This window comes from Mirounga angustirostris, unplaced genomic scaffold (genome assembly GCF_029215605.1).
Source record: "Mirounga angustirostris isolate CCGP_5_RB_7025 unplaced genomic scaffold, mMirAng1.0.hap1 SCAF_6, whole genome shotgun sequence".
Classification (NCBI taxonomy): Eukaryota; Metazoa; Chordata; class Mammalia; order Carnivora; family Phocidae; genus Mirounga; species Mirounga angustirostris.
The window spans coordinates 145,677,510-145,703,670 of NW_026991714.1; the positions used below are offsets into that span (position 1 = coordinate 145,677,510).

General features: G+C 52.2%; 1 protein-coding gene across 1 annotated transcript in view; it reads left to right on the forward strand.

Moving 5' to 3' along the window:
• DMBT1 (deleted in malignant brain tumors 1) overlaps nt 1-26,161 on the forward strand; it is a 72,369-nt gene that overhangs the window by 12,849 nt on the left and 33,359 nt on the right. The window contains exons 3-15 of the mRNA XM_064595547.1: nt 1,639-1,987; nt 5,891-6,304; nt 8,935-9,258; nt 11,910-12,233; nt 14,076-14,117; nt 14,944-15,288; nt 15,552-15,587; nt 17,966-18,289; nt 19,242-19,271; nt 20,994-21,338; nt 21,602-21,637; nt 24,025-24,348; nt 25,301-25,330. Coding sequence (XP_064451617.1) covers nt 1,639-1,987; nt 5,891-6,304; nt 8,935-9,258; nt 11,910-12,233; nt 14,076-14,117; nt 14,944-15,288; nt 15,552-15,587; nt 17,966-18,289; nt 19,242-19,271; nt 20,994-21,338; nt 21,602-21,637; nt 24,025-24,348; nt 25,301-25,330 — 2,923 coding nt within the window. The remainder of the gene's footprint in view (nt 1-1,638; nt 1,988-5,890; nt 6,305-8,934; nt 9,259-11,909; nt 12,234-14,075; nt 14,118-14,943; nt 15,289-15,551; nt 15,588-17,965; nt 18,290-19,241; nt 19,272-20,993; nt 21,339-21,601; nt 21,638-24,024; nt 24,349-25,300; nt 25,331-26,161) is intronic.

The following is a 26,161-nucleotide window of genomic DNA, read 5'->3' on the forward strand; positions in this document are numbered from 1 at the left end:
TAAGTGTCTGGGCAGAAATTTGAACCAAGAACAGGCACCTTTGCCTCTGTCCACTATTCCTACTAAATCTATCCATCTCTCCCCAACCTCTGAGTGAATGCACACACTCTGCACTGAATTTGATATGTCAGAGTCCTTGATGTGCTCACTTAGGACAGCGGACCCTGCCATGGAGTTCTTGGCTCTGTTGAGGCCAATCCCTGCCCTTTCAGAGCATGCTCTGAGAGTCCAGAAGTGGCCTGGGAGGGGCTCTAGTGGAGCTTTCTGGTGATTGACACCCAGCAAAGGGCAGGCTGAGGCAGGGAGACTGAGAGCTCTTCTGCAGGGGCATTCACAGGAGTGACCAAAGAGGGCAGCAGGAAGGGCTGTGGAGGTCCTTGGGAACACCCTAGAAACAGCCCAATTGGCTTTTCCTCACTCTTTCCTTGAACTCTTCCCTTACAACAACAACAGAAACCACCTGCCCCCTGATCTTACATCCTATTCCAACCTCTCTGGTCACTGCCTGACCACAGATTTCTCATAAACTCAAACTAACCACTGAAAAGCCATACCTAGGACTCAGGTCCTGCTATCATGATGTTGGCTGGATCTCTCGGGAGCTGCTCCCTGTTTTCTTTGCAAAATCAGTGCAGGTGGTTTAGCAGGATCATGTCAGGCTGGAACATATTGCTCATTATGGTGGCATTCAGGCTTTGTCAGCCCTCACAAGAGGCTTGAAAGGTGAGTTGAAGGCCACTCTTGGATGAATGCCACCTGAGACTTGACCCTGATGGCAGTGGAGAGTACATTGAGGCCTTTTGAGCAGGGAAGTGAGTTGAATATATCCACATTTTGTAAAGATAAAACTTGGGACATTCTAGGGGAGACAGATAAATCCTGTCAGCATAGGAGTGGGCACAGAGTAACCACTCCATACATGCTTGTTGAATCTATCAATGTAGATGGATTAGAGAGGGAAGGGTCAGGGCAGGGAGATCCACGGGCAGGCCCCTGGAGTAGGCCAGATTCAAGAGAAGGAAAATCTAACCTAGCAAAATGGCGGTGAGAATAAAAGGAAAGACAACCTTGTTGATAAGTTGGATATAAGAGGTACAGAAGGGGAGGAATCAAATATAACAACCAGATTTCCAACACAGTTCTTGTGGAGCACGGCTTGATTCAAGTGGAAGAAAGAGACTGTGTTGGGTTTGGGATGGTGGGATGGATATCCAGGAGGCCACTGAAAATGTTGGTCTAGAGCCTGGCTGGGTTTGTAAGGGCTGATCAGCACTGGAGACGTGCTTTAGGATTCCAGGCAAGCTACTTGCCCTCTCTGAGCCTCCATTTATCTGAAAAGGGACCTGCCCTCTAACATCAAATAAGACATGACCTAGAGCAAAGCATGTAAGACGCAAAGCACTATGCCCATGCAAAGTGATGTAGAGGTCTAGGAGACCTAGGGTCTTCCTCCTAGAAAGCTCTCAGAGTACATGAGGTCTTTCAGGGGGAAGGCAGCAGGAGAAGAGAGCTAAGACAGTGCTTGGTAAAGCAGCGAAACATAAGGTGTGGGAGAGGACAAAACAGGTGAAGGAGATGGGCAGTGGTTAGAGGAAGGAGGAGAACAGGGGTGCTAGTGAGTAAAAGCCAGGGAGGCAGAGAGAGTGGACGAGGGCTTTCCACTGTGTCAATGCAGGTTTGCCTCTGAGGCTGGTGAATGGAAGTGACCGGTGTCAGGGTCGTGTGGAGGTCCTGTACCAAGGCTACTGGGGCACTGTGTGTGACGATGACTGGGACACCCAGGATGCAGATGTCGTCTGTCGGCAGCTTGGGCGTGGCCTTGCAGTGTCGGCACCAGGAGGGGCCCACTTTGGTCAGGGCTCAGGGAACATTCTCTTGGGCTTTGTATACTGCTCAGGATGGGAGCCCTACCTGTCGAGCTGCTCCCACAGCGGGTGGTACAACCACGAATGTGGCCACAGGGAAGATGCCGGAGTTGTGTGCTCAGGTAGAGATGACCTCACCTCACCTGTGCCACTCGGACGAGAGGGGCTCCTGCTGACCTCTACATCACTTTGCATGGGCATAGTGCTTTGCATCTTACATGCTTTGCTCTAGGTCATGTCTTATTTGATGTTAGAGGGCAGGTCCCTTTTCAGATAAATGGAGGCTCAGAGAGGGCAAGTAGCTTGCCTGGAATCCTAAAGCTGGGAAGTGGTGGAGGTGGGTTTCAATCTCAGCCTCCTCCAGAGTTTGCCAATGTAATCACCCAGTGGTATTGTTCTGATGATCCCTGCCCTGGGGTGACAAAATACCTTCCTATGTGGCATTTTCTCCTCCTTTTACAGTCAGGAGAGAAGGATCAGAGACTTCTGGTCCTTAAAACTTAAATATATACCAAAATCAAGCAGAGAAGTATCGGTATGTTCTCTTTATTGGGGATTAAATGACCAGCTAAAGATATTTACACCCGCAGTGGAAGAGAGAAATTCTCCCTGACTCAACCTAGCAAAACCCAATGCTGAGTTTCTCCTTTGTTTAGAGAGGGCTGGTAGGTGTTCAAGTACCAAGACTTCTTTTAATCCACAAAGAAACTCTGAGGATAACAATCATTGTGTCCCCCAAAGGGGGTTTCCTGGCTAAATTGTCCTTCTTTAGAGTAACCTCTGGCATTTGTTATGTGGATTGGTTTGTGCACATGCCACCATGCATGGGATGTGACCCTGATAATCCAACTATCACATGAGAATGGCTTCCCATAGAGAGTATGGCTCTCCAAGTAATCACTTTGGAGTGGGTTTATTTTAGCATTTGGGGATGCATCTTTGAAAACTGCCTTTCTTCTTAGTTGGGGCCACCTTCTAAGGAATATCTCAGCAATGGTAGGTATTTGTCATTTGAGGGTGTGGGTAAGCTACAGAAATAGGTAGTTGGTATTTGAAATGTGATCTTGTTGATCAGGTGGGGCTGTTAATCAATGGAGTGATTTTTTGGTTGGAGGCTGAGGAAGCAGAGGGGTGGGAGGTTGATGGCAGGAGCAAAGAACATCTCTGATGTCATTTCAGTATTGAATAAGGGCTGGCAAAATGACAGAGAGATGAATTCTGTCTTGTAAGTAAGAAACACAACCTTTTAGCAGTAGGTAGGGTTTCCAGGTCTCTGCATCCAGCCCTTGTTTCAGAGCTGAGGAAGCAGAAGGCTGGCTCTTCTCAAATGAGGGACAACATTGAGTGACCTCTTTTTTTCTCCCCTCTGTAGCTTCTTCGTCTCCCACAGAGGCATCCCTGGCAACAATTGAGGCAGAAGGTAACATTTTTTATGTGGGATCCTTATGGGCTCATTACCTGCACCCATAAGGTCATCTCTGATCCAGAAGAGGTGCAAAAGGTATAAGAGATAGGGGTGCTCAGTTCCCCAGAGGGAACCTCTGAATAAGGCCTCAGGCCTAAATGGGTAAACCTTCCATGGACCATGTCCCTGAGTTTGGGGAGGGATCAACCTGCACAGGTACTTCCAAGGAGTTCCAAGGTGGATCTTGGTGTCCAGTCTCCAGGGGGGTCCTGTTGCTCATGCTCAGTGCCTACCCTTGTGGTCCTCACCACTGCATGCTGATGCCTGGCCAGGCTGGGGTGCCGGGTCTCTGGCTGCAGGGCCTGGAAAGGCAGGAGCAAACCTGATGGGGCAGCATACTTGCCTGCCTTTGCCCTTTCCTGAGCCCATATCAGGCCACCTTGGTTTCTTCTCAATACGAGGAGCCATGGTCCTTCAGCTTATGGACATCAGAGGTCCCATGTACCTCCCCTGGGGCCATCTCCAATGAGAGAGCTAGGAGGTAGTCAATAGAGCTTGAGTTTTTCGCAACCTGAGCTTTGGGAAGGAAAGTCACTGCCTATATCCCATGGGAAACTTTGACCCTAGGACAAGAGAAGGATAACCTCCCCATGAAGGCCCCTGACCAGAAGTCAGCATGGATCAGTTGGGAATCTTAATGGTACACATGTCACGCATTTCCGTTCCTCAGATGTTATGATTTCCTGTCCCTAAAGCCCATGGGGTGAGGTTTGACTTTACCACTTTCTCTTCCACAGATGTCACTAGAGCTGAGGTTGAGACTGACTTTATTATAATTTAGCCATAGATATGGCTAGTTCTGTCAAAGAACCTGACAAGTTCTTTGGTACAACTAGTCCATCCAGGGTGTAAGCGAAGGGCTCAGGGGCTGGCTATCTGACTATGACACAGGACTGCAGATAGGACTTACCTAGAGCTACTCTTGTCAGAACCTCGACTGTGGGGTAGAGGTGGGGGTCACATTTCCTCTAGATCAAAAAAGACCTCATGTAGAAACCCAATAGGGATTTCAGAAATGCAATGAATGCTCTGGTGGCAGTGGACTAAGAGGAGCTCTCTGGTCTTCTTTCTTAAAGCCCCAGCACCCAGTAGGCTCTTGCTGGGGACTGGGGCAAGCACCACAGTTTCTTGAAGCAATTTGAAAATCATAGGTTTAAAGCTACAATCTTACTTAATGGGTAAACATAGAAACATTATCACTAAAGTAAAAAGGCAAGAATGGCCTTCAGGCTGCTGTCATTTAACAGTATACTAGAGATACTAACCAATACAATTAAACAAGAGAAATCAATTGGAAGCATAAGGATTAGAAAAGTTATTTTTGCATCTATCTGTGGAGCTCTGCATAAGTCACATGTGGGATGGTCAGAATCAAGGTCAGTAGGTTGATAAAGAGATATTTCCCCCAAAATAGCCTTGTAGAATGAAAGAAGTTGAAGCTAGACAGGTTTGTTCCCTTTTCCAAAGTCACATAGCAAGATAAAATCCAGGTCAGAAAACATATTCTTAGCAGATTCTAATTTAATTTGAGTCTTTGATTCTCCTCAGAGAGGACTTAACTATACATTTTCTGTTTTTTTCCCCTCCTTCTACAATCTGTCTATGCAGACAGCACTACAGAGAATATGATGGCTACTAGTGCAATAGGTAATGAATAATTTTATTTGATTCTCTCTCCGTAGATAATGATGGAACTGTATACATGGCTTTCACACTTATTCAGGAAGACTTCTAGGGGTTGGGGTGAGAGGGTGTTGTATGCAGATAGAAAAAAGGAAGATCCCATGTGGCCCTGACAAAAACAGTTTCCAAACACTGTCTTCCATGATGTCTAACTCTGGTCTCTGCATTTGTTGACATATCCAGCCATCACCTGGATCCCCACCTCTGCAATTTCAACATAACTGATAAATAAATATTTCATTCCAACCTCAAAGGATCATTCTCAGTTTCTAGATAAAGTTTGGGTTTGGAAGGGACAGGTGTCTTTCCTTATCTTAGTCCCTGTGTGTGTGTGTGTGTACAGTTAGGGGATAGAGAGAGAACTCTCTGAATATCAGAATCTGGGTGTGATCTTAGAGGGTGGCCTGCTGACTCCATTGGGATCCTGGGCTTATGTTTAGGAAAGGTCCTCACCCAGGTGCTCAGTGTAAGCCCTGGAGGCCTCTCAAGGGCTGGGACCAGGCTTCTCCTGTGGATCCCAGCCCCATGGGGTATAGCCCTAAGAAGAGGATGGACATGTGGGGTACTGTACCTTGCATGCCGAGGTGCACCATGTCCTGGATTTTGGCAGACCCAACTCAAATTGCCACAGAAGCCAATAATTTCCCAAAGAAGGCAAGGGTCTTGGCATGCTCCAGTAGATTTAGAGCTCCGTACTGGGTGTGCCCAGTGTGGATTAGGCCTGTCTACCACGTCACCTCCATCTAGCTATGCGGTGTTTCTTTCCACTGGAGCATCCTTAGCCTTGAGCCAATTGGGATGTCTCTGCCCCTTCACCTGTGGTGAAAATTAACCTCTGGGCATGCTGAAAGGTCATTACCTGTCCCGGGGAACTTAGGCCAGGAAGAAGCCCCTGGGTCTTCTCAACGTTTTAAGCTTATGAGCTTAAGATACAGATGGAGGACGATTTCTGTTCTTTATCCCTCAGGGACTGAGTCAGGGTTGGCCCTGAGGCTGCTGAGCGGAGGGGACCGGTGTCAGGGCCGCGTGGAGGTCCTGTACCGAGGCTCCTGGGGCACCGTGTGTGACGACGACTGGGACGCCAATGACGCCAACGTGGTCTGCAGGCAGCTGGGCTGTGGCTGGGCCACTTCGGCCCCTGGAAGTGCCCGTTTTGGTCAAGGCTCAGGGCCCATTGTGCTGGACAACGTGGACTGCTCCGGCCATGAGTCCTACCTGTGGAGCTGCCCTCACAATGGCTGGAACTCGCACAACTGTGGCCATGGAGAAGATGCTGGTGTCATCTGCTCAGGTGGGGATGAAATATACCCATCTCTCTCTCTGAGATGGTCTTTGAGGGGAAGAAACACACTATCCACAAAAGGCCCGCATCCAACACTCTCTGAGGTATTCTGTGCCTCCCAAGGTTTCTAGAGGCAGCAGGCGACTGAAGTACAATGGGAAGGAAACTGGAGGGTCAGCGGTCCTCGCCTGTTTGGCCATCAACAGAGAAGGGCCAACATTACTTTGCAGCAACATGGCATAGTGGGTGAAAGAACCATCCACAGTTTAGTGGGCAGAAAAAAATGGGTCTCTTCCTTCCAACAGGGTCATCTGCTCAGTCTACACCCCATTTCCCAGGGCCTTACATATCAAGGCGCACCTTTTGGGAGTATGGTTGGAAAATGAACCAATTTCACACCTTCATGGTTATATTCTTCTGGGTCCTTCAGGAAGCCTATTCGGAGAACAGGATTGCAGTGTACATTGTGACTTGGGCAGGGCAGTGAAGAGCAGTTGGGAAGTGGGGAAGGTACAGGGAATGGCAACTCACTACTACGCGGAATGCTAAAGAAACACATAGCAATATGGCAATCGAGTTGACTCCCTACAGAAACGGAGAAAAACCATGTGAAGACTGGGAGCATTGTACCCGGGCTGATGGAAATGGGGTCTATCTAGACCAACTGCCCAGATGCATTCTTGCTGTTCATATGCAGAGCGAATGCAATGGCTTCGGTGGCCTGTCCTGGGCCTGGCAGGGACATTCCACCTCCTGGGATGTCAGCCCTCAGGCCCAGCAAGGCAGACAATGGCAGCAGGACAAAGGCTGGGGCTCCCAGAGGACAGAGAGGTTCAGGGTGGGCCCTGGCTCTGTCCACCGGAGGGCATGTGGAAGCATGATCTCAGGAGGTATAGGCTGTGTTTCTTGAAACTTTGGGCCAGTTGGGGCACCTGTGTGCTGTGTGTTTGACTCGTGTTCCTTTCTCACAGCTGCTCCGTCTCAGTCTACGATCCAGCCAGGTGAGTCCCCTGCCACCCAACTCAGGCTTGTCTCTCCGCCCACCCATCCCTCTTCCCCCCAGGTTGGTCAAACCACTGCTCTCTGTCGAACCTGGGAGCACCTTAATTTTCCCCACTGTCACTGAGATCCTGGCAGATGGCTCTTAACTAGATGTGGGATTCACAAGGGTCTCATCTTCCCGTCAATCCATGAGGTTTCATCCAGTATGTGGGAACTGTGCCAAGAGGTGACTGCCTGCAGTTTCAGAGAACTGGCTGCTTGTGCCATGATTCTCGGCTGTAATACAATCGGACTGACAAGTGCAGTGGTAGAATGAATGCTGATGACCACCGACTTCCTTCCTATTGAAGAGCCGCCAGCGCAGGCTGGTTCCTGTCCATAACTCAGTGCTTGCAAAGGCCTCCGATTCTGTGGAGTCATATCTGCATCCAAGGGGACCTGGACAACATTTCCTGGGGATGGGAGTGCAATAGCTGATGGAGGTGCTCTAGGTGCTGGGATACCAGTTGGCTCCTCGTTGACCCTCAATGCCCCTTCAGATATGGCAAACCCCTCAGACCTACATGAGTCAAGATAGACAGGTGGCAAAGGTTTTCTAAGGGACAAAAGAACTTGCCAGACTTAGAGATGCAGAGGGACCCGGCTGACCTCCACAAGGCCTTTGTCTTAGACATGCTAGGGGACCAGGGGGCTTTGTACAGCACACCCAGCTAGAAGGTGGCAGGATGCAGATGGACAACTCACACGGTGCCTGCCAAAGACAGGTTTCAAAAAATGTTTTCCATGATGTCGAAGTCTGTTTTTTTACCTTTGTTGCCATATCCAGACACCGCCTGGCTCCCCAGCTCTGCAGCTTCAGCAACTGAATTAGGTGACTATTTCAGTCCTCCCTCCTAGGATCATTCTCAGTTCCAGATAAAGTTTGGGGTGTGGGGCGGTCGGGAGCCATCTCAGCGTGGGTCTTTCCTTATCCTTATCCGTGTGTGTGTGTGTGTGTGTGTGTGTGTGTACTGCTGGGAGATAGAGAGAGAAGCCTCTGAAGATCAGATCCTGGGTCTGATCTTAGAGCGAGGCCCCCCAACTCCACTGGGATCCAGGGCTTATGTTCAGGAAAGGTCCTGCCCCCAGTGCTCAGAGTAAGCCTTGGAGACCTCTCAAGTGCAGCTGGGCCCAGGCTTGTCCTGTGGCTCCCAAGCCATGGGGTAGAGCCCTGAGAAGAGGAGGGCCATGTGCTGGTCCTGCACCTTGCATGCCGAGGTGCGCCATGTCCAGGGATTTGGGCAGAACCTAGTCAGGACGCCACAGAAGCCAGTAAGTTGCCCATTAAGGAAAAGGTCTTGGTATGTAGCCGTAGCTTTAGAGCTCCATACTGGGTGTGCCCGGTGTGGATTAGGCTTGTCCAGCACGTCACCTCCATCCAGGACTTGCGGTGTTTCTTTCCATTGGAGCGTCCTTAGCCCTGAGCCGATTGGGATGTCTCTGCCCCTTCACCTGTGGTGAAGATTAACCTCTGGGCATGCTGAAAGGCCCCTGCCCCGGGGACTTAGGCCAGAAAGAAGCCCCTGGGTCTTCCCAACGTTTTAAGCTTATGACCTTAAGATACAGATGGAAGAGGATTTCTGTTCTTTGTCCCTCAGGGACTGAGTCAGGTTTGGCCCTGAGGCTGGTGAGCGGAGGGGACCGGTGTCAGGGCCGCGTGGAGGTCCTGTACCGAGGCTCCTGGGGCACCGTGTGTGACGACGACTGGGACGCCAATGACGCCAACGTGGTCTGCAGGCAGCTGGGCTGTGGCTGGGCCACTTCGGCCCCTGGAAGTGCCCGTTTTGGTCAAGGCTCAGGGCCCATTGTGCTGGACAACGTGGGCTGCTTCGGCCATGAGTCCTACCTGTGGAGCTGCCCTCACAATGGCTGGAACTCGCACAACTGTGGCCATGGAGAAGATGCTGGTGTCATCTGCTCAGGTGGGGATGAAATATACCCATCTCTCTCTCTGAGATGGTCTTTGAGGGGAAGAAACACACTATCCACAAAAGGCCCGCATCCAACACTCTCTGAGGTATTCTGTGCCTCCCAAGGTTTCTAGAGGCAGCAGGCGACTGAAGTACAATGGGAAGGAAACTGGAGGGTCAGCGGTCCTCGCCTGTTTGGCCATCAACAGAGAAGGGCCAACATTACTTTGCAGCAACATGGCATAGTGGGTGAAAGAACCATCCACAGTTTAGTGGGCAGAAAAAAATGGGTCTCTTCCTTCCAACAGGGTCATCTGCTCAGTCTACACCCCATTTCCCAGGGCCTTACATATCAAGGCGCACCTTTTGGGAGTATGGTTGGAAAATGAACCAATTTCACACCTTCATGGTTATATTCTTCTGGGTCCTTCAGGAAGCCTATTCGGAGAACAGGATTGCAGTGTACATTGTGACTTGGGCAGGGCAGTGAAGAGCAGTTGGGAAGTGGGGAAGGTACAGGGAATGGCAACTCACTACTACGCGGAATGCTAAAGAAACACATACCAATATGGCAATCGAGTTGACTCCCTACAGAAACGGAGAAAAACCATGTAAAGACTGGGAGCATTGTACCCGGGCTGGTGGAAATGGGGTCTATCTAGACCAACTGCCCAGATGCATTCTTGCTGTTCATATGCAGAGCGAATGCAATGGCTTCGGTGGCCTGTCCTGGGACTGGCAGGGACATTCCACCTCCTGGGATGTCAGCCCTCAGGCCCAGCAAGGCAGAGAATGGCAGCAGGACAAAGGGTGGGGCTCCCAGAGGACAGAGAGGTTCAGGGTGGGCCCTGGCTCTGTCCACCGGAGGGCATGTGGAAGCATGATCTCAGGAGGTAGAGGCTGTGTTTCTTGAAACTTTGGGCCAGTTGGGGCACCTGTGTGCTGTGTGTCTGACTCGTGTTTCTTTCTCACAGCTGCTCCGTCTCAGTCCACGATCCAGCCAGGTGAGTCCCCTGCCACCCAACTCAGGCTTGTCTCTCCGCCCACCCATCCCTCTTCCCCCCAGGTTGGTCAAACCACTGCTCTCTGTCGAACCTGGGAGCACCTTAATTTTCCCCACTGTCACTGAGATCCTGGCAGGTGGCTCTTAACTAGACGTGGGATTCACAAGGGTCTCATCTTCCCGTCAATCCATGAGGTTTCATCCAGTATGTGGGAACTGTGCCAAGAGGTGACTGCCTGCAGTTTCAGAGAACTGGCTGCTTGTGCCATGATTCTCGGCTGTAATACAATCGGGCTGACAAGTGCAGTGGTAGAATGAATGCTGATGACCACCGACTTCCTTCCTATTGAAGAGCCGCCAGGGCAGGCTGGTTCCTGTCCCTAACTCAGTGCTTGCAAAGGCCTCCGATTCCGTGGAGTCCTATCTGCATCCAAGGGGACCTGGACAACATTTCCTGGGGATGGGAGTGCAATAGCTGATGGAGGTGCTCTAGGTGCTGGGATACCAGTTGGCTCCTCGTTGACCCTCAATGCCCCGACTCTTTATCCGAGGCTTCAGATATGGCAAACCCCTCAGACCTACATGAGTCAAGATAGACAGGTGGCAAAGGTTTTCTAAGGGACAAAAGAACTTGCCAGACTTAGAGATGCAGAGGGACCCGGCTGACCTCCACAAGGCCTTTGTCTTAGACATGCTAGGGGACCAGGGGGCTTTGTACAGCACACCCAGCTAGAAGGTGGCAGGATGCAGATGGACAACTCACACGGTGCCTGCCAAAGACAGGTTTCAAAAAATGTTTTCCATGATGTCGAAGTCTGTTTTTTTACCTTTGTTGCCATATCCAGACACCGCCTGGCTCCCCAGCTCTGCAGCTTCAGCAACTGAATTAGGTGAATATTTCAGTCCTCCCTCCTAGGATCATTCTCAGTTCCAGATAAAGTTTGGGGTGTGGGGCGGTCGGGAGCCATCTCAGCGTGGGTCTTTCCTTATCCTTATCCGTGTGTGTGTGTGTGTGTGTGTGTGTGTGTGTGTACTGCTGGGAGATAGAGAGAGAAGCCTCTGAAGATCAGATCCTGGGTCTGATCTTAGAGCGAGGCCCCCCAACTCCACTGGGATCCAGGGCTTATGTTCAGGAAAGGTCCTGCCCCCAGTGCTCAGAGTAAGCCTTGGAGACCTCTCAAGTGCAGCTGGGCCCAGGCTTGTCCTGTGGCTCCCAAGCCATGGGGTAGAGCCCTGAGAAGAGGAGGGCCATGTGCTGGTCCTGCACCTTGCATGCCGAGGTGCGCCATGTCCAGGGATTTGGGCAGAACCTAGTCAGGACGCCACAGAAGACAATAAGTTGCCCATTAAGGAACAGGTCCTGGTATGTAGCCGTAGCTTTAGAGCTCCATCCTGGGTGTGCCCGGTGTGGATTAGGCTTGTCCAGCACGTCACCTCCATCCAGGACTTGCGGTGTTTCTTTCCATTGGAGCGTCCTTAGCCCTGAGCCGATTGGGATGTCTCTGCCCCTTCACCTGTGGTGAAGATTAACCTCTGGGCATGCTGAAAGGCCCCTGCCCCGGGGACTTAGGCCAGAAAGAAGCCCCTGGGTCTTCCCAACGTTTTAAGCTTATGAGCTTAAGATACAGATGGAGGAGGATTTCTGTTCTTTATCCCTCAGGGACTGAGTCAGGTTTCGCCCTGAGGCTGGTAAACGGAGGGGACCGGTGTCAGGGCCGCGTGGAGGTCCTGTACCGAGGCTCCTGGGGCACCGTGTGTGACGACGGCTGGGACACCAATGACGCCAACGTGGTCTGCAGGCAGCTGGAGTGTGGCTGGGCCATGTCGGCCCCAGGAAATGCCCGGTTTGGTGAGGGCTCAGGGCCCATTGTTCTGGATGACATGCGCTGCTCTGGCCATGAGTCCTACCTGTGGAGCTGCTCTCACAATGGCTGGAACTCGCACAACTGCAGGCACTCGGAAGATGCGGGCGTCATCTGCTCAGGTGAACCTCAAAAATACCCGGGTCCCCCTTTCATGGTGGTTGTTACTGAGAGCAAATGCTCTCATTCCTGCTCCAAAGTCCCCACCTGAGCCTCTCCCGGATATGCTATGCCTCCCAAACTTCTCTGGGCGCAGCTGGCTCCCCAAGGGCCACAGTGAGTGAAGAGCACTGGCAGGTCCCCTCCCTCCTGGACCGATATTGCGTTGGAGCATCAATAGCACAGGGATGGGGAACGGACCGTCCGCCATTCAGTGGGTAGTCACAAGGAACCCCCTTTTGCTCAGCAGGATCATCTGCTGAGTCCACACCCCTCTTCCCAGGTCTTCCTTCTCAAAGCACACTTAGTGGCAATGTGGTTGGAAAATGAACCACCTTCGCTCCTTCATGGTTGCATTCTTCTGGGTCCTCCTTGCAGCCGACTCAGGGAACAGGATTGCAGCCTACATTGTGAATTTGGGAGGGCAGTGAAGAACAGCTGGGAAGAGGGATACTGTGTAGGGAATGGCAGGTTGGCGGTACAGTGAAAGCTAAAGAGCCAGATGTAAATGTGGATCCTGAGCCTTGCCCACTGCAGAAAGGCTGAGAAACCGTGTAATGCCTCAGAGCATTGCAATTGTGTTGTTGTAATTAGTGTTTTTCTATATCAACTCCCTACCCTCCTTCTTGCTGACCCATGCGGAGTGAATTCAATGGCTTCCTTGGTCTGTCCCTCTCCTGGCATTGGCATTCTGCCTCCTGAACCATCATCTCTCAAGTCCAGGAATGCAATCAATGGCAGTGGGACATATGGTTGGACTCTGAGAGCATGGAGAGATTGATGGTGGGCCCTGGCTTGTCTACCCAATAGCACATGGAAGCGTGATCCTACAAGGGATAGGCTGAGTTTCCGGGTCCTTTGATCTGGTTGTGACCCCTGTGTTCTTAGTGTCTGACTTGTGTTTCTTTCTCACAGCTGCTTGGCCGCAGTCCACAACCCAGCCAGGTGAGTCCTCAGCCACCCTATTTGGAATGTCTCTTGGTTCCTGTGGCACCCTGCCCTGTTCCCACTAGTCTTGGTGAACCACTTCTCTTTGTATCAAACCTGTGTACAGCTTTCTTCCTACCCCCTTTCCCAAGGGTCTCCAGCAAGCTGTTCTTAGCTAGACTTGGGACTCAGAGGACACAAAGAGTCCCATCTTTCCATCAGTCCATGAGTTTTCTTCTAGTCTGTCAAAGTGTCCTAAAAGATAGCTGCGTGTAGGTACCCGACAACTGACCAAGTGTGCCATGACTTTCAGATGGAATGCAATCTGGGATGACAATTTGAATTGGAGAATGGACGGTGATGAGCACTGACCTCGTATTGAAGGGCAGTCCGAATAGGCTCGATCACTTCTTTTGCTCATTGTTTAATACAGCCTCAGATTCATCAGGGTCCAAAGTATGTATCCAAAGTGGCAGGGACAGAGCCCAAGGGATCACAGTGTAATGATTTATGGTGTGTTCCAGGTGCCAGGATACTTGATTGGTTCCAGGTGGGCCTACTGTGCCCCTGACCCTTTCTGTCCAAGCTTCAGAGTGTGGCAGACCCTTCAGACATGTATGTCTTGAGTAGGGATGTGGCAAAGTTTTCAAAGGGAGAATGGACCTGCCAGGCTCAGAGATGGCTGTGGAGGGTCCAGGTTGTCCTCCTGAATGGACTTCATCCCAAGGGAAGTTATTGAGCAAGCGCTTGCTTAGCACACACGGATGGAAGATGGCAAAAAGCAGTGTGCAATTGCCACGATTCCCGCCAAAAACTCTTTTCAAAGACTGTTTTCCATGATGTGTAACTCTGTCTTTTCCCTCTGTTGCCTCTTCCAGGCACCTGGCCCACCTCATCCATACCTGTAGGAATAACAACAGGTAAATATTCCCATCCATCCTCCCTGGCTCATATTCTCCTTCGGTGTAAAGTTTGGGATTGGTAATGACAGGAGGAATCTCAGGGTGTTCCTTTACTTATCTTTGTCCCTTGTGTGTGTGTGTGTGAGAGAGAGAGAGAGAGTGTGTGAGTGTGTGTGTGTGTGTGTGTGTGTGTGTGTGTGTGTGTAGGATGGGAGGTGGTGAAGGAGTCGCTGAATATACGAGATCTGAGGTCTGATCTTACGGGGTGGCCACCTGACTCCACCGGGATCCTGAGCTGATGTTCAGTGACGATCCTCCTCCAGGTGCTCAGTGTAAACCCTGGAGGCCTCTCAAGTGCTGCTGGGACCTTGGTTGTGCCTCCCAGGCCACAGGGTACAGCCCCGGGAAGACAGGGGCAATGTGCTGGTACTGCACCCTTCTTGCCGAGGTGCCATCATGTCCTGGGACTTTGCCAGAACCCAGCCAGGACCTCACAGGAGCCAATAAGCTGCCCAACAGGGCAGTGGCCTTGGCCTGCCCTTGGTCTGCCCTTGGTAGCTATGGGGCTCCATCCTCAGTGTGCCCAGTGTGGTGTGGGTTTGTCTTCGCCCTCTCCTCCATGGGTCATCGGGTGCTTCCCTGCCTCGGAGCATCCTTAGGCCTGGGCTGAGGAGGATGTCTCTGCTCCTTTCCCTGTGATGAAGATTAACCTCTGGGCATGTTCAAAGGTGACCACCTGCCCAGGGGCCGTTGGCCAGGAGGAAGCCCCTGAGTCTGGAACATGCCGTAAGCCTATGACCTTAAGACAGACATGGACAGGAGGTCTTGTTCTTTGTCCTGCTAGGGAATGAAACGGGTTTGGCGCTGAGGCTGGTGAACGGAGGGGACCGGTGTCAGGGCCGCGTGGAGGTCCTGTACCGAGGCTCCTGGGGCACCGTGTGTGACGACAGCTGGGACACCAATGACGCCAACGTGGTCTGCAGGCAGCTGGGCTGTGGCTGGGCCACTTCGGCCCCTGGAAGTGCCCGGTTTGGTGAGGGCTCAGGGCCCATTGTGCTGGACGACGTGGGCTGCTCTGGGCATGAGTCCTACCTGTGGCGCTGCCCCCACAGTGGCTGGAACTCGCACAACTGCAGGCACTCGGAGGATGCGGGCGTCATCTGCTCAGGTGAACCTCAAAAATACCCGGGTCCCCCTTTCATGGTGGTTGTTACTGAGAGCAAATGCTCTCATTCCTGCTCCAAAGTCCCCACCTGAGCCTCTCCCGGATATGCTGTGCCTCCCAAACTTCTCTGGGCGCAGCTGGCTCCCCAAGGGCCACAGTGAGTGAAGAGCACTGGCAGGTCCCCTCCCTCCTGGACCGATATTGCGTTGGAGCATCAATAGCACAGGGATGGGGAACGGACCGTCCGCCATTCAGTGGGTAGTCACAAGGAACCCCCTTTTGCTCAGCAGGATCATCTGCTGAGTCCACACCCCTCTTCCCAGGTCTTCCTTCTCAAAGCACACTTAGTGGCAATGTGGTTGGAAAATGAACCACCTTCGCTCCTTCATGGTTGCATTCTTCTGGGTCCTCCTTGCAGCCGACTCAGGGAACAGGATTGCAGCCTACATTGTGAATTTGGGAGGGCAGTGAAGAACAGCTGGGAAGAGGGATACTGTGTAGGGAATGGCAGGTTGGCGGTACAGTGAAAGCTAAAGAGCCAGATGTAAATGTGGATCCTGAGCCTTGCCCACTGCAGAAAGGCTGAGAAACCGTGTAATGCCTCAGAGCATTGCAATTGTGTTGTTGTAATTAGTGTTTTTCTATATCAACTCCCTACCCTCCTTCTTGCTGACCCATGCGGAGTGAATTCAATGGCTTCCTTGGTCTGTCCCTCTCCTGGCATTGGCATTCTGCCTCCTGAACCATCATCTCTCAAGTCCAGGAATGCAATCAATGGCAGTGGGACATATGGTTGGACTCTGAGAGCATGGAGAGATTGATGGTGGGCCCTGGCTTGTCTACCCAATAGCACATGGAAGCGTGATCCTACAAGGGATAGGCTGAGTTTCCGGATCCTTTGATCTGGTTGTGACCCCTGTGTTCTTAGTGTCTGACTTGTGTTTCTTTCTCACAGCTGCTTGGCCGCAGTCCACAACCCAGCCAGGTGAGTCCTCAGCCACCCTATTTGGAATGTCTCTTGGTTCCTGTGGCACCCTGCCCTGTTCCCACTAGTCTTGGTGAACCACTTCTCTTTGTATCAAACCTGTGTACAGCTTTCTTCCTACCCCCTTTCCCAAGGGTCTCCAGCAAGCTGTTCTTAGCTAGACTTGGGACTCAGAGGACACAAAGAGTCCCATCTTTCCATCAGTCCATGAGTTTTCTTCTAGTCTGTCAAAGTGTCCTAAAAGATAGCTGCGTGTAGGTACCCGACAACTGACCAAGTGTGCCATGACTTTCAGATGGAATGCAATCTGGGATGACAATTTGAATTGGAGAATGGACGGTGATGAGCACTGACCTCGTATTGAAGGGCAGTCCGAATAGGCTCGATCACTTCTTTTGCTCATTGTTTAATACAGCCTCAGATTCATCAGGGTCCAAAGTATGTATCCAAAGTGGCAGGGACAGAGCCCAAGGGATCACAGTGTAATGATTTATGGTGTGTTCCAGGTGCCAGGATACTTGATTGGTTCCAGGTGGGCCTACTGTGCCCCTGACCCTTTCTGTCCAAGCTTCAGAGTGTGGCAGACCCTTCAGACATGTATGTCTTGAGTAGGGATGTGGCAAAGTTTTCAAAGGGAGAATGGACCTGCCAGGCTCAGAGATGGCTGTGGAGGGTCCAGGTTGTCCTCCTGAATGGACTTCATCCCAAGGGAAGTTATTGAGCAAGCGCTTGCTTAGCACACACGGATGGAAGATGGCAAAAAGCAGTGTGCAATTGCCACGATTCCCGCCAAAAACTCTTTTCAAAGACTGTTTTCCATGATGTGTAACTCTGTCTTTTCCCTCTGTTGCCTCTTCCAGGCACCTGGCCCACCTCATCCATACCTGTAGGAATAACAACAGGTAAATATTCCCATCCATCCTCCCTGGCTCATATTCTCCTTCGGTGTAAAGTTTGGGATTGGTAATGACAGGAGGAATCTCAGGGTGTTCCTTTACTTATCTTTGTCCCTTGTGTGTGTGTGTGTGAGAGAGAGAGAGAGTGTGTGAGTGTGTGTGTGTGTGTGTGTGTGTGTGTAGGATGGGAGGTGGTGAAGGAGTCGCTGAATATACGAGATCTGAGGTCTGAGCTTACGGGGTGGCCACCTGACTCCACCGGGATCCTGAGCTGCTGTTCAGTGACGATCCTCCTCCAGGTGCTCAGTGTAAACCCTGGAGGCCTCTCAAGTGCTGCTGGGACCTTGGTTGTGCCTCCCAGGCCACAGGGTACAGCCCCGGGAAGACAGGGGCAATGTGCTGGTACTGCACCCTTCTTGCCGAGGTGCCATCATGTCCTGGGACTTTGCCAGAACCCAGCCAGGACCTCACAGGAGCCAATAAGCTGCCCAACAGGGCAGTGGCCTTGGCCTGCCCTTGGTCTGCCCTTGGTAGCTATGGGGCTCCATCCTCAGTGTGCCCAGTGTGGTGTGGGTTTGTCTTCGCCCTCTCCTCCATGGGTCATCGGGTGCTTCCCTGCCTCGGAGCATCCTTAGGCCTGGGCTGAGGAGGATGTCTCTGCTCCTTTCCCTGTGATGAAGATTAACCTCTGGGCATGTTCAAAGGTGACCACCTGCCCAGGGGCCGTTGGCCAGGAGGAAGCCCCTGAGTCTGGAACATGCCGTAAGCCTATGACCTTAAGACAGACATGGACAGGAGGTCTTGTTCTTTGTCCTGCTAGGGAATGAAACGGGTTTGGCGCTGAGGCTGGTGAACGGAGGGGACCGGTGTCAGGGCCGCGTGGAGGTCCTGTACCGAGGCTCCTGGGGCACCGTGTGTGACGACAGCTGGGACACCAATGACGCCAACGTGGTCTGCAGGCAGCTGGGCTGTGGCTGGGCCACTTCGGCCCCTGGAAGTGCCCGGTTTGGTGAGGGCTCAGGGCCCATTGTGCTGGACGACGTGGGCTGCTCTGGGCATGAGTCCTACCTGTGGCGCTGCCCCCACAGTGGCTGGAACTCGCACAACTGCAGGCACTCGGAGGATGCGGGCGTCATCTGCTCAGGTGAACCTCAAAAATACCCGGGTCCCCCTTTCATGGTGGTTGTTACTGAGAGCAAATGCTCTCATTCCTGCTCCAAAGTCCCCACCTGAGCCTCTCCCGGATATGCTGTGCCTCCCAAACTTCTCTGGGCGCAGCTGGCTCCCCAAGGGCCACAGTGAGTGAAGAGCACTGGCAGGTCCCCTCCCTCCTGGACCGATATTGCGTTGGAGCATCAATAGCACAGGGATGGGGAACGGACCGTCCGCCATTCAGTGGGTAGTCACAAGGAACCCCCTTTTGCTCAGCAGGATCATCTGCTGAGTCCACACCCCTCTTCCCAGGTCTTCCTTCTCAAAGCACACTTAGTGGCAATGTGGTTGGAAAATGAACCACCTTCGCTCCTTCATGGTTGCATTCTTCTGGGTCCTCCTTGCAGCCGACTCAGGGAACAGGATTGCAGCCTACATTGTGAATTTGGGAGGGCAGTGAAGAACAGCTGGGAAGAGGGATACTGTGTAGGGAATGGCAGGTTGGCGGTACAGTGAAAGCTAAAGAGCCAGATGTAAATGTGGATCCTGAGCCTTGCCCACTGCAGAAAGGCTGAGAAACCGTGTAATGCCTCAGAGCATTGCAATTGTGTTGTTGTAATTAGTGTTTTTCTATATCAACTCCCTACCCTCCTTCTTGCTGACCCATGCGGAGTGAATTCAATGGCTTCCTTGGTCTGTCCCTCTCCTGGCATTGGCATTCTGCCTCCTGAACCATCATCTCTCAAGTCCAGGAATGCAATCAATGGCAGTGGGACATATGGTTGGACTCTGAGAGCATGGAGAGATTGATGGTGGGCCCTGGCTTGTCTACCCAATAGCACATGGAAGCGTGATCCTACAAGGGATAGGCTGAGTTTCCGGATCCTTTGATCTGGTTGTGACCCCTGTGTTCTTAGTGTCTGACTTGTGTTTCTTTCTCACAGCTGCTTGGCCGCAGTCCACAACCCAGCCAGGTGAGTCCTCAGCCACCCTATTTGGAATGTCTCTTGGTTCCTGTGGCACCCTGCCCTGTTCCCACTAGTCTTGGTGAACCACTTCTCTTTGTATCAAACCTGTGTACAGCTTTCTTCCTACCCCCTTTCCCAAGGGTCTCCAGCAAGCTGTTCTTAGCTAGACTTGGGACTCAGAGGACACAAAGAGTCCCATCTTTCCATCAGTCCATGAGTTTTCTTCTAGTCTGTCAAAGTGTCCTAAAAGATAGCTGCGTGTAGGTACCCGACAACTGACCAAGTGTGCCATGACTTTCAGATGGAATGCAATCTGGGATGACAATTTGAATTGGAGAATGGACGGTGATGAGCACTGACCTCGTATTGAAGGGCAGTCCGAATAGGCTCGATCACTTCTTTTGCTCATTGTTTAATACAGCCTCAGATTCATCAGGGTCCAAAGTATGTATCCAAAGTGGCAGGGACAGAGCCCAAGGGATCACAGTGTAATGATTTATGGTGTGTTCCAGGTGCCAGGATACTTGATTGGTTCCAGGTGGGCCTACTGTGCCCCTGACCCTTTCTGTCCAAGCTTCAGAGTGTGGCAGACCCTTCAGACATGTATGTCTTGAGTAGGGATGTGGCAAAGTTTTCAAAGGGAGAATGGACCTGCCAGGCTCAGAGATGGCTGTGGAGGGTCCAGGTTGTCCTCCTGAATGGACTTCATCCCAAGGGAAGTTATTGAGCAAGCGCTTGCTTAGCACACACGGATGGAAGATGGCAAAAAGCAGTGTGCAATTGCCACGATTCCCGCCAAAAACTCTTTTCAAAGACTGTTTTCCATGATGTGTAACTCTGTCTTTTCCCTCTGTTGCCTCTTCCAGGCACCTGGCCCACCTCATCCATACCTGTAGGAATAACAACAGGTAAATATTCCCATCCATCCTCCCTGGCTCATATTCTCCTTCGGTGTAAAGTTTGGGATTGGTAATGACAGGAGGAATCTCAGGGTGTTCCTTTACTTATCTTTGTCCCTTGTGTGTGTGTGTGTGAGAGAGAGAGAGAGAGTGTGTGAGTGTGTGTGTGTGTGTGTGTGTGTGTGTGTGTGTAGGATGGGAGGTGGTGAAGGAGTCGCTGAATATACGAGATCTGAGGTCTGATCTTACGGGGTGGCCACCTGACTCCACCGGGATCCTGAGCTGATGTTCAGTGACGATCCTCCTCCAGGTGCTCAGTGTAAACCCTGGAGGCCTCTCAAGTGCTGCTGGGACCTTGGTTGTGCCTCCCAGGCCACAGGGTACAGCCCCGGGAAGACGGGCAATGTGCTGGTACTGCACCCTTCTTGCCGAGGTGCCATCATGTCCTGGGACTTTGCCAGAACCCAGCCAGGACCTCACAGGAGCCAATAAGCTGCCCAACAGGGCAGTGGCCTTGGCCTGCCCTTGGTCTGCCCTTGGTAGCTATGGGGCTCCATCCTCAGTGTGCCCAGTGTGGTGTGGGTTTGTCTTCGCCCTCTCCTCCATGGGTCATCGGGTGCTTCCCTGCCTCGGAGCATCCTTAGGCCTGGGCTGAGGAGGATGTCTCTGCTCCTTTCCCTGTGATGAAGATTAACCTCTGGGCATGTTCAAAGGTGACCACCTGCCCAGGGGCCGTTGGCCAGGAGGAAGCCCCTGAGTCTGGAACATGCCGTAAGCCTATGACCTTAAGACAGACATGGACAGGAGGTCTTGTTCTTTGTCCTGCTAGGGAATGAAACGGGTTTGGCGCTGAGGCTGGTGAACGGAGGGGACCGGTGTCAGGGCCGCGTGGAGGTCCTGTACCGAGGCTCCTGGGGCACCGTGTGTGACGACAGCTGGGACACCAATGACGCCAACGTGGTCTGCAGGCAGCTGGGCTGTGGCTGGGCCACTTCGGCCCCTGGAAGTGCCCGGTTTGGTGAGGGCTCAGGGCCCATTGTGCTGGACGACGTGGGCTGCTCTGGGCATGAGTCCTACCTGTGGCGCTGCCCCCACAGTGGCTGGAACTCGCACAACTGCAGGCACTCGGAGGATGCGGGCGTCATCTGCTCAGGTGAACCTCAAAAATACCCGGGTCCCCCTTTCATGGTGGTTGTTACTGAGAGCAAATGCTCTCATTCCTGCTCCAAAGTCCCCACCTGAGCCTCTCCCGGATATGCTGTGCCTCCCAAACTTCTCTGGGCGCAGCTGGCTCCCCAAGGGCCACAGTGAGTGAAGAGCACTGGCAGGTCCCCTCCCTCCTGGACCGATATTGCGTTGGAGCATCAATAGCACAGGGATGGGGAACGGACCGTCCGCCATTCAGTGGGTAGTCACAAGGAACCCCCTTTTGCTCAGCAGGATCATCTGCTGAGTCCACACCCCTCTTCCCAGGTCTTCCTTCTCAAAGCACACTTAGTGGCAATGTGGTTGGAAAATGAACCACCTTCGCTCCTTCATGGTTGCATTCTTCTGGGTCCTCCTTGCAGCCGACTCAGGGAACAGGATTGCAGCCTACATTGTGAATTTGGGAGGGCAGTGAAGAACAGCTGGGAAGAGGGATACTGTGTAGGGAATGGCAGGTTGGCGGTACAGTGAAAGCTAAAGAGCCAGATGTAAATGTGGATCCTGAGCCTTGCCCACTGCAGAAAGGCTGAGAAACCGTGTAATGCCTCAGAGCATTGCAATTGTGTTGTTGTAATTAGTGTTTTTCTATATCAACTCCCTACCCTCCTTCTTGCTGACCCATGCGGAGTGAATTCAATGGCTTCCTTGGTCTGTCCCTCTCCTGGCATTGGCATTCTGCCTCCTGAACCATCATCTCTCAAGTCCAGGAATGCAATCAATGGCAGTGGGACATATGGTTGGACTCTGAGAGCATGGAGAGATTGATGGTGGGCCCTGGCTTGTCTACCCAATAGCACATGGAAGCGTGATCCTACAAGGGATAGGCTGAGTTTCCGGGTCCTTTGATCTGGTTGTGACCCCTGTGTTCTTAGTGTCTGACTTGTGTTTCTTTCTCACAGCTGCTTGGCCGCAGTCCACAACCCAGCCAGGTGAGTCCTCAGCCACCCTATTTGGAATGTCTCTTGGTTCCTGTGGCACCCTGCCCTGTTCCCACTAGTCTTGGTGAACCACTTCTCTTTGTATCAAACCTGTGTGCAGCTTTCTTCCTACCTCCCTTTCCCACGGGTCTCCAGCAAGCTGTTCTTAGCTAGACTTGGGACTCAGAGGACTCAAAGAGTCCCATCTTTCCATCAGTCCATGAGTTTTCATCTAGTCTGTCAAAGTGTCCCAAAAGATAGCTGCGTGTAGGTACCCGACAACTGACCAAGTGTGCCATGACTTTCAGATGGAATGCAATCTGGGATGACAATTTGAATTGGAGAATGGACCGTGATGAGCACTGACCTCGTATTGAAGGGCAGTCCGAATAGGCTCGATCACTTCTTTTGCTCATTGTTTAATACAGCCTCAGATTCATCAGGGTCCAAAGTATGTATCCAAAGTGGCAGGGACAGAGCCCAAGGGATCACAGTGTAATGATTTATGGTGTGTTCCAGGTGCCAGGATACTTGATTGGTTCCAGGTGGGCCTACTGTGCCCCTGACCCTTTCTGTCCAAGCTTCAGAGTGTGGCAGACCCTTCAGACATGTATGTCTTGAGTAGGGATGTGGCAAAGTTTTCAAAGGGAGAATGGACCTGCCAGGCTCAGAGATGGCTGTGGAGGGTCCAGGTTGTCCTCCTGAATGGACTTCATCCCAAGGGATGTTATTGAGCAAGCGCTTGCTTAGCACACACGGATGGAAGATGGCAAAAAGCAGTGTGCAATTGCCACGATTCCCGCCAAAAACTCTTTTCAAAGACTGTTTTCCATGATGTGTAACTCTGTCTTTTCCCTCTGCTGCCTCTTCCAGGCACCTGGCCCACCTCATCCATACCTGTAGGAATAACAACAGGTAAATATTCCCATCCATCCTCCCTGGCTCATATTCTCCTTCGGTGTAAAGTTTGGGATTGGTAATGACAGGAGGAATCTCAGGGTGTTCCTTTACTTATCTTTGTCCCTTGTGTGTGTGTGTGTGTGTGAGAGAGAGAGAGAGTGTGTGAGTGTGTGTGAGTGTGTGTGTGTGTGTGTGTGTAGGATGGGAGGTGGTGAAGGAGTCGCTGAATATACGAGATCTGAGGTCTGATCTTACGGGGTGGCCACCTGACTCCACCGGGATCCTGAGCTGATGTTCAGTGACGATCCTCCTCCAGGTGCTCAGTGTAAACCCTGGAGGCCTCTCAAGTGCTGCTGGGACCTTGGTTGTGCCTCCCAGGCCACAGGGTACAGCCCCGGGAAGACAGGGGCAATGTGCTGGTACTGCACCCTTCTTGCCGAGGTGCCATCATGTCCTGGGACTTTGCCAGAACCCAGCCTGGACCTCACAGGAGCCAATAAGCTGCCCAACAGGGCAGTGGCCTTGGCCTGCCCTTGGTCTGCCCTTGGTAGCTATGGGGCTCCATCCTCAGTGTGCCCAGTGTGGTGTGGGTTTGTCTTCGCCCTCTCCTCCATGGGTCATCGGGTGCTTCCCTGCCTCGGAGCATCCTTAGGCCTGGGCTGAGGAGGATGTCTCTGCTCCTTTCCCTGTGATGAAGATTAACCTCTGGGCATGTTCAAAGGTGACCACCTGCCCAGGGGCCGTTGGCCAGGAGGAAGCCCCTGAGTCTGGAACATGCCGTAAGCCTATGACCTTAAGACAGACATGGACAGGAGGTCTTGTTCTTTGTCCTGCTAGGGAATGAAACGGGTTTGGCGCTGAGGCTGGTGAACGGAGGGGACCGGTGTCAGGGCCGCGTGGAGGTCCTGTACCGAGGCTCCTGGGGCACCGTGTGTGACGACAGCTGGGACACCAATGACGCCAACGTGGTCTGCAGGCAGCTGGGCTGTGGCTGGGCCACTTCGGCCCCTGGAAGTGCCCGGTTTGGTGAGGGCTCAGGGCCCATTGTGCTGGACGACGTGGGCTGCTCTGGGCATGAGTCCTACCTGTGGCGCTGCCCCCACAGTGGCTGGAACTCGCACAACTGCAGGCACTCGGAGGATGCGGGCGTCATCTGCTCAGGTGAACCTCAAAAATACCCGGGTCCCCCTTTCATGGTGGTTGTTACTGAGAGCAAATGCTCTCATTCCTGCTCCAAAGTCCCCACCTGAGCCTCTCCCGGATATGCTGTGCCTCCCAAACTTCTCTGGGCGCAGCTGGCTCCCCAAGGGCCACAGTGAGTGAAGAGCACTGGCAGGTCCCCTCCCTCCTGGACCGATATTGCGTTGGAGCATCAATAGCACAGGGATGGGGAACGGACCGTCCGCCATTCAGTGGGTAGTCACAAGGAACCCCCTTTTGCTCAGCAGGATCATCTGCTGAGTCCACACCCCTCTTCCCAGGTCTTCCTTCTCAAAGCACACTTAGTGGCAATGTGGTTGGAAAATGAACCACCTTCGCTCCTTCATGGTTGCATTCTTCTGGGTCCTCCTTGCAGCCGACTCAGGGAACAGGATTGCAGCCTACATTGTGAATTTGGGAGGGCAGTGAAGAACAGCTGGGAAGAGGGATACTGTGTAGGGAATGGCAGGTTGGCGGTACAGTGAAAGCTAAAGAGCCAGATGTAAATGTGGATCCTGAGCCTTGCCCACTGCAGAAAGGCTGAGAAACCGTGTAATGCCTCAGAGCATTGCAATTGTGTTGTTGTAATTAGTGTTTTTCTATATCAACTCCCTACCCTCCTTCTTGCTGACCCATGCGGAGTGAATTCAATGGCTTCCTTGGTCTGTCCCTCTCCTGGCATTGGCATTCTGCCTCCTGAACCATCATCTCTCAAGTCCAGGAATGCAATCAATGGCAGTGGGACATATGGTTGGACTCTGAGAGCATGGAGAGATTGATGGTGGGCCCTGGCTTGTCTACCCAATAGCACATGGAAGCGTGATCCTACAAGGGATAGGCTGAGTTTCCGGGTCCTTTGATCTGGTTGTGACCCCTGTGTTCTTAGTGTCTGACTTGTGTTTCTTTCTCACAGCTGCTTGGCCGCAGTCCACAACCCAGCCAGGTGAGTCCTCAGCCACCCTATTTGGAATGTCTCTTGGTTCCTGTGGCACCCTGCCCTGTTCCCACTAGTCTTGGTGAACCACTTCTCTTTGTATCAAACCTGTGTGCAGCTTTCTTCCTACCTCCCTTTCCCACGGGTCTCCAGCAAGCTGTTCTTAGCTAGACTTGGGACTCAGAGGACTCAAAGAGTCCCATCTTTCCATCAGTCCATGAGTTTTCATCTAGTCTGTCAAAGTGTCCCAAAAGATAGCTGCGTGTAGGTACCCGACAACTGACCAAGTGTGCCATGACTTTCAGATGGAATGCAATCTGGGATGACAATTTGAATTGGAGAATGGACCGTGATGAGCACTGACCTCGTATTGAAGGGCAGTCCGAATAGGCTCGATCACTTCTTTTGCTCATTGTTTAATACAGCCTCAGATTCATCAGGGTCCAAAGTATGTATCCAAAGTGGCAGGGACAGAGCCCAAGGGATCACAGTGTAATGATTTATGGTGTGTTCCAGGTGCCAGGATACTTGATTGGTTCCAGGTGGGCCTACTGTGCCCCTGACCCTTTCTGTCCAAGCTTCAGAGTGTGGCAGACCCTTCAGACATGTATGTCTTGAGTAGGGATGTGGCAAAGTTTTCAAAGGGAGAATGGACCTGCCAGGCTCAGAGATGGCTGTGGAGGGTCCAGGTTGTCCTCCTGAATGGACTTCATCCCAAGGGATGTTATTGAGCAAGCGCTTGCTTAGCACACACGGATGGAAGATGGCAAAAAGCAGTGTGCAATTGCCACGATTCCCGCCAAAAACTCTTTTCAAAGACTGTTTTCCATGATGTGTAAC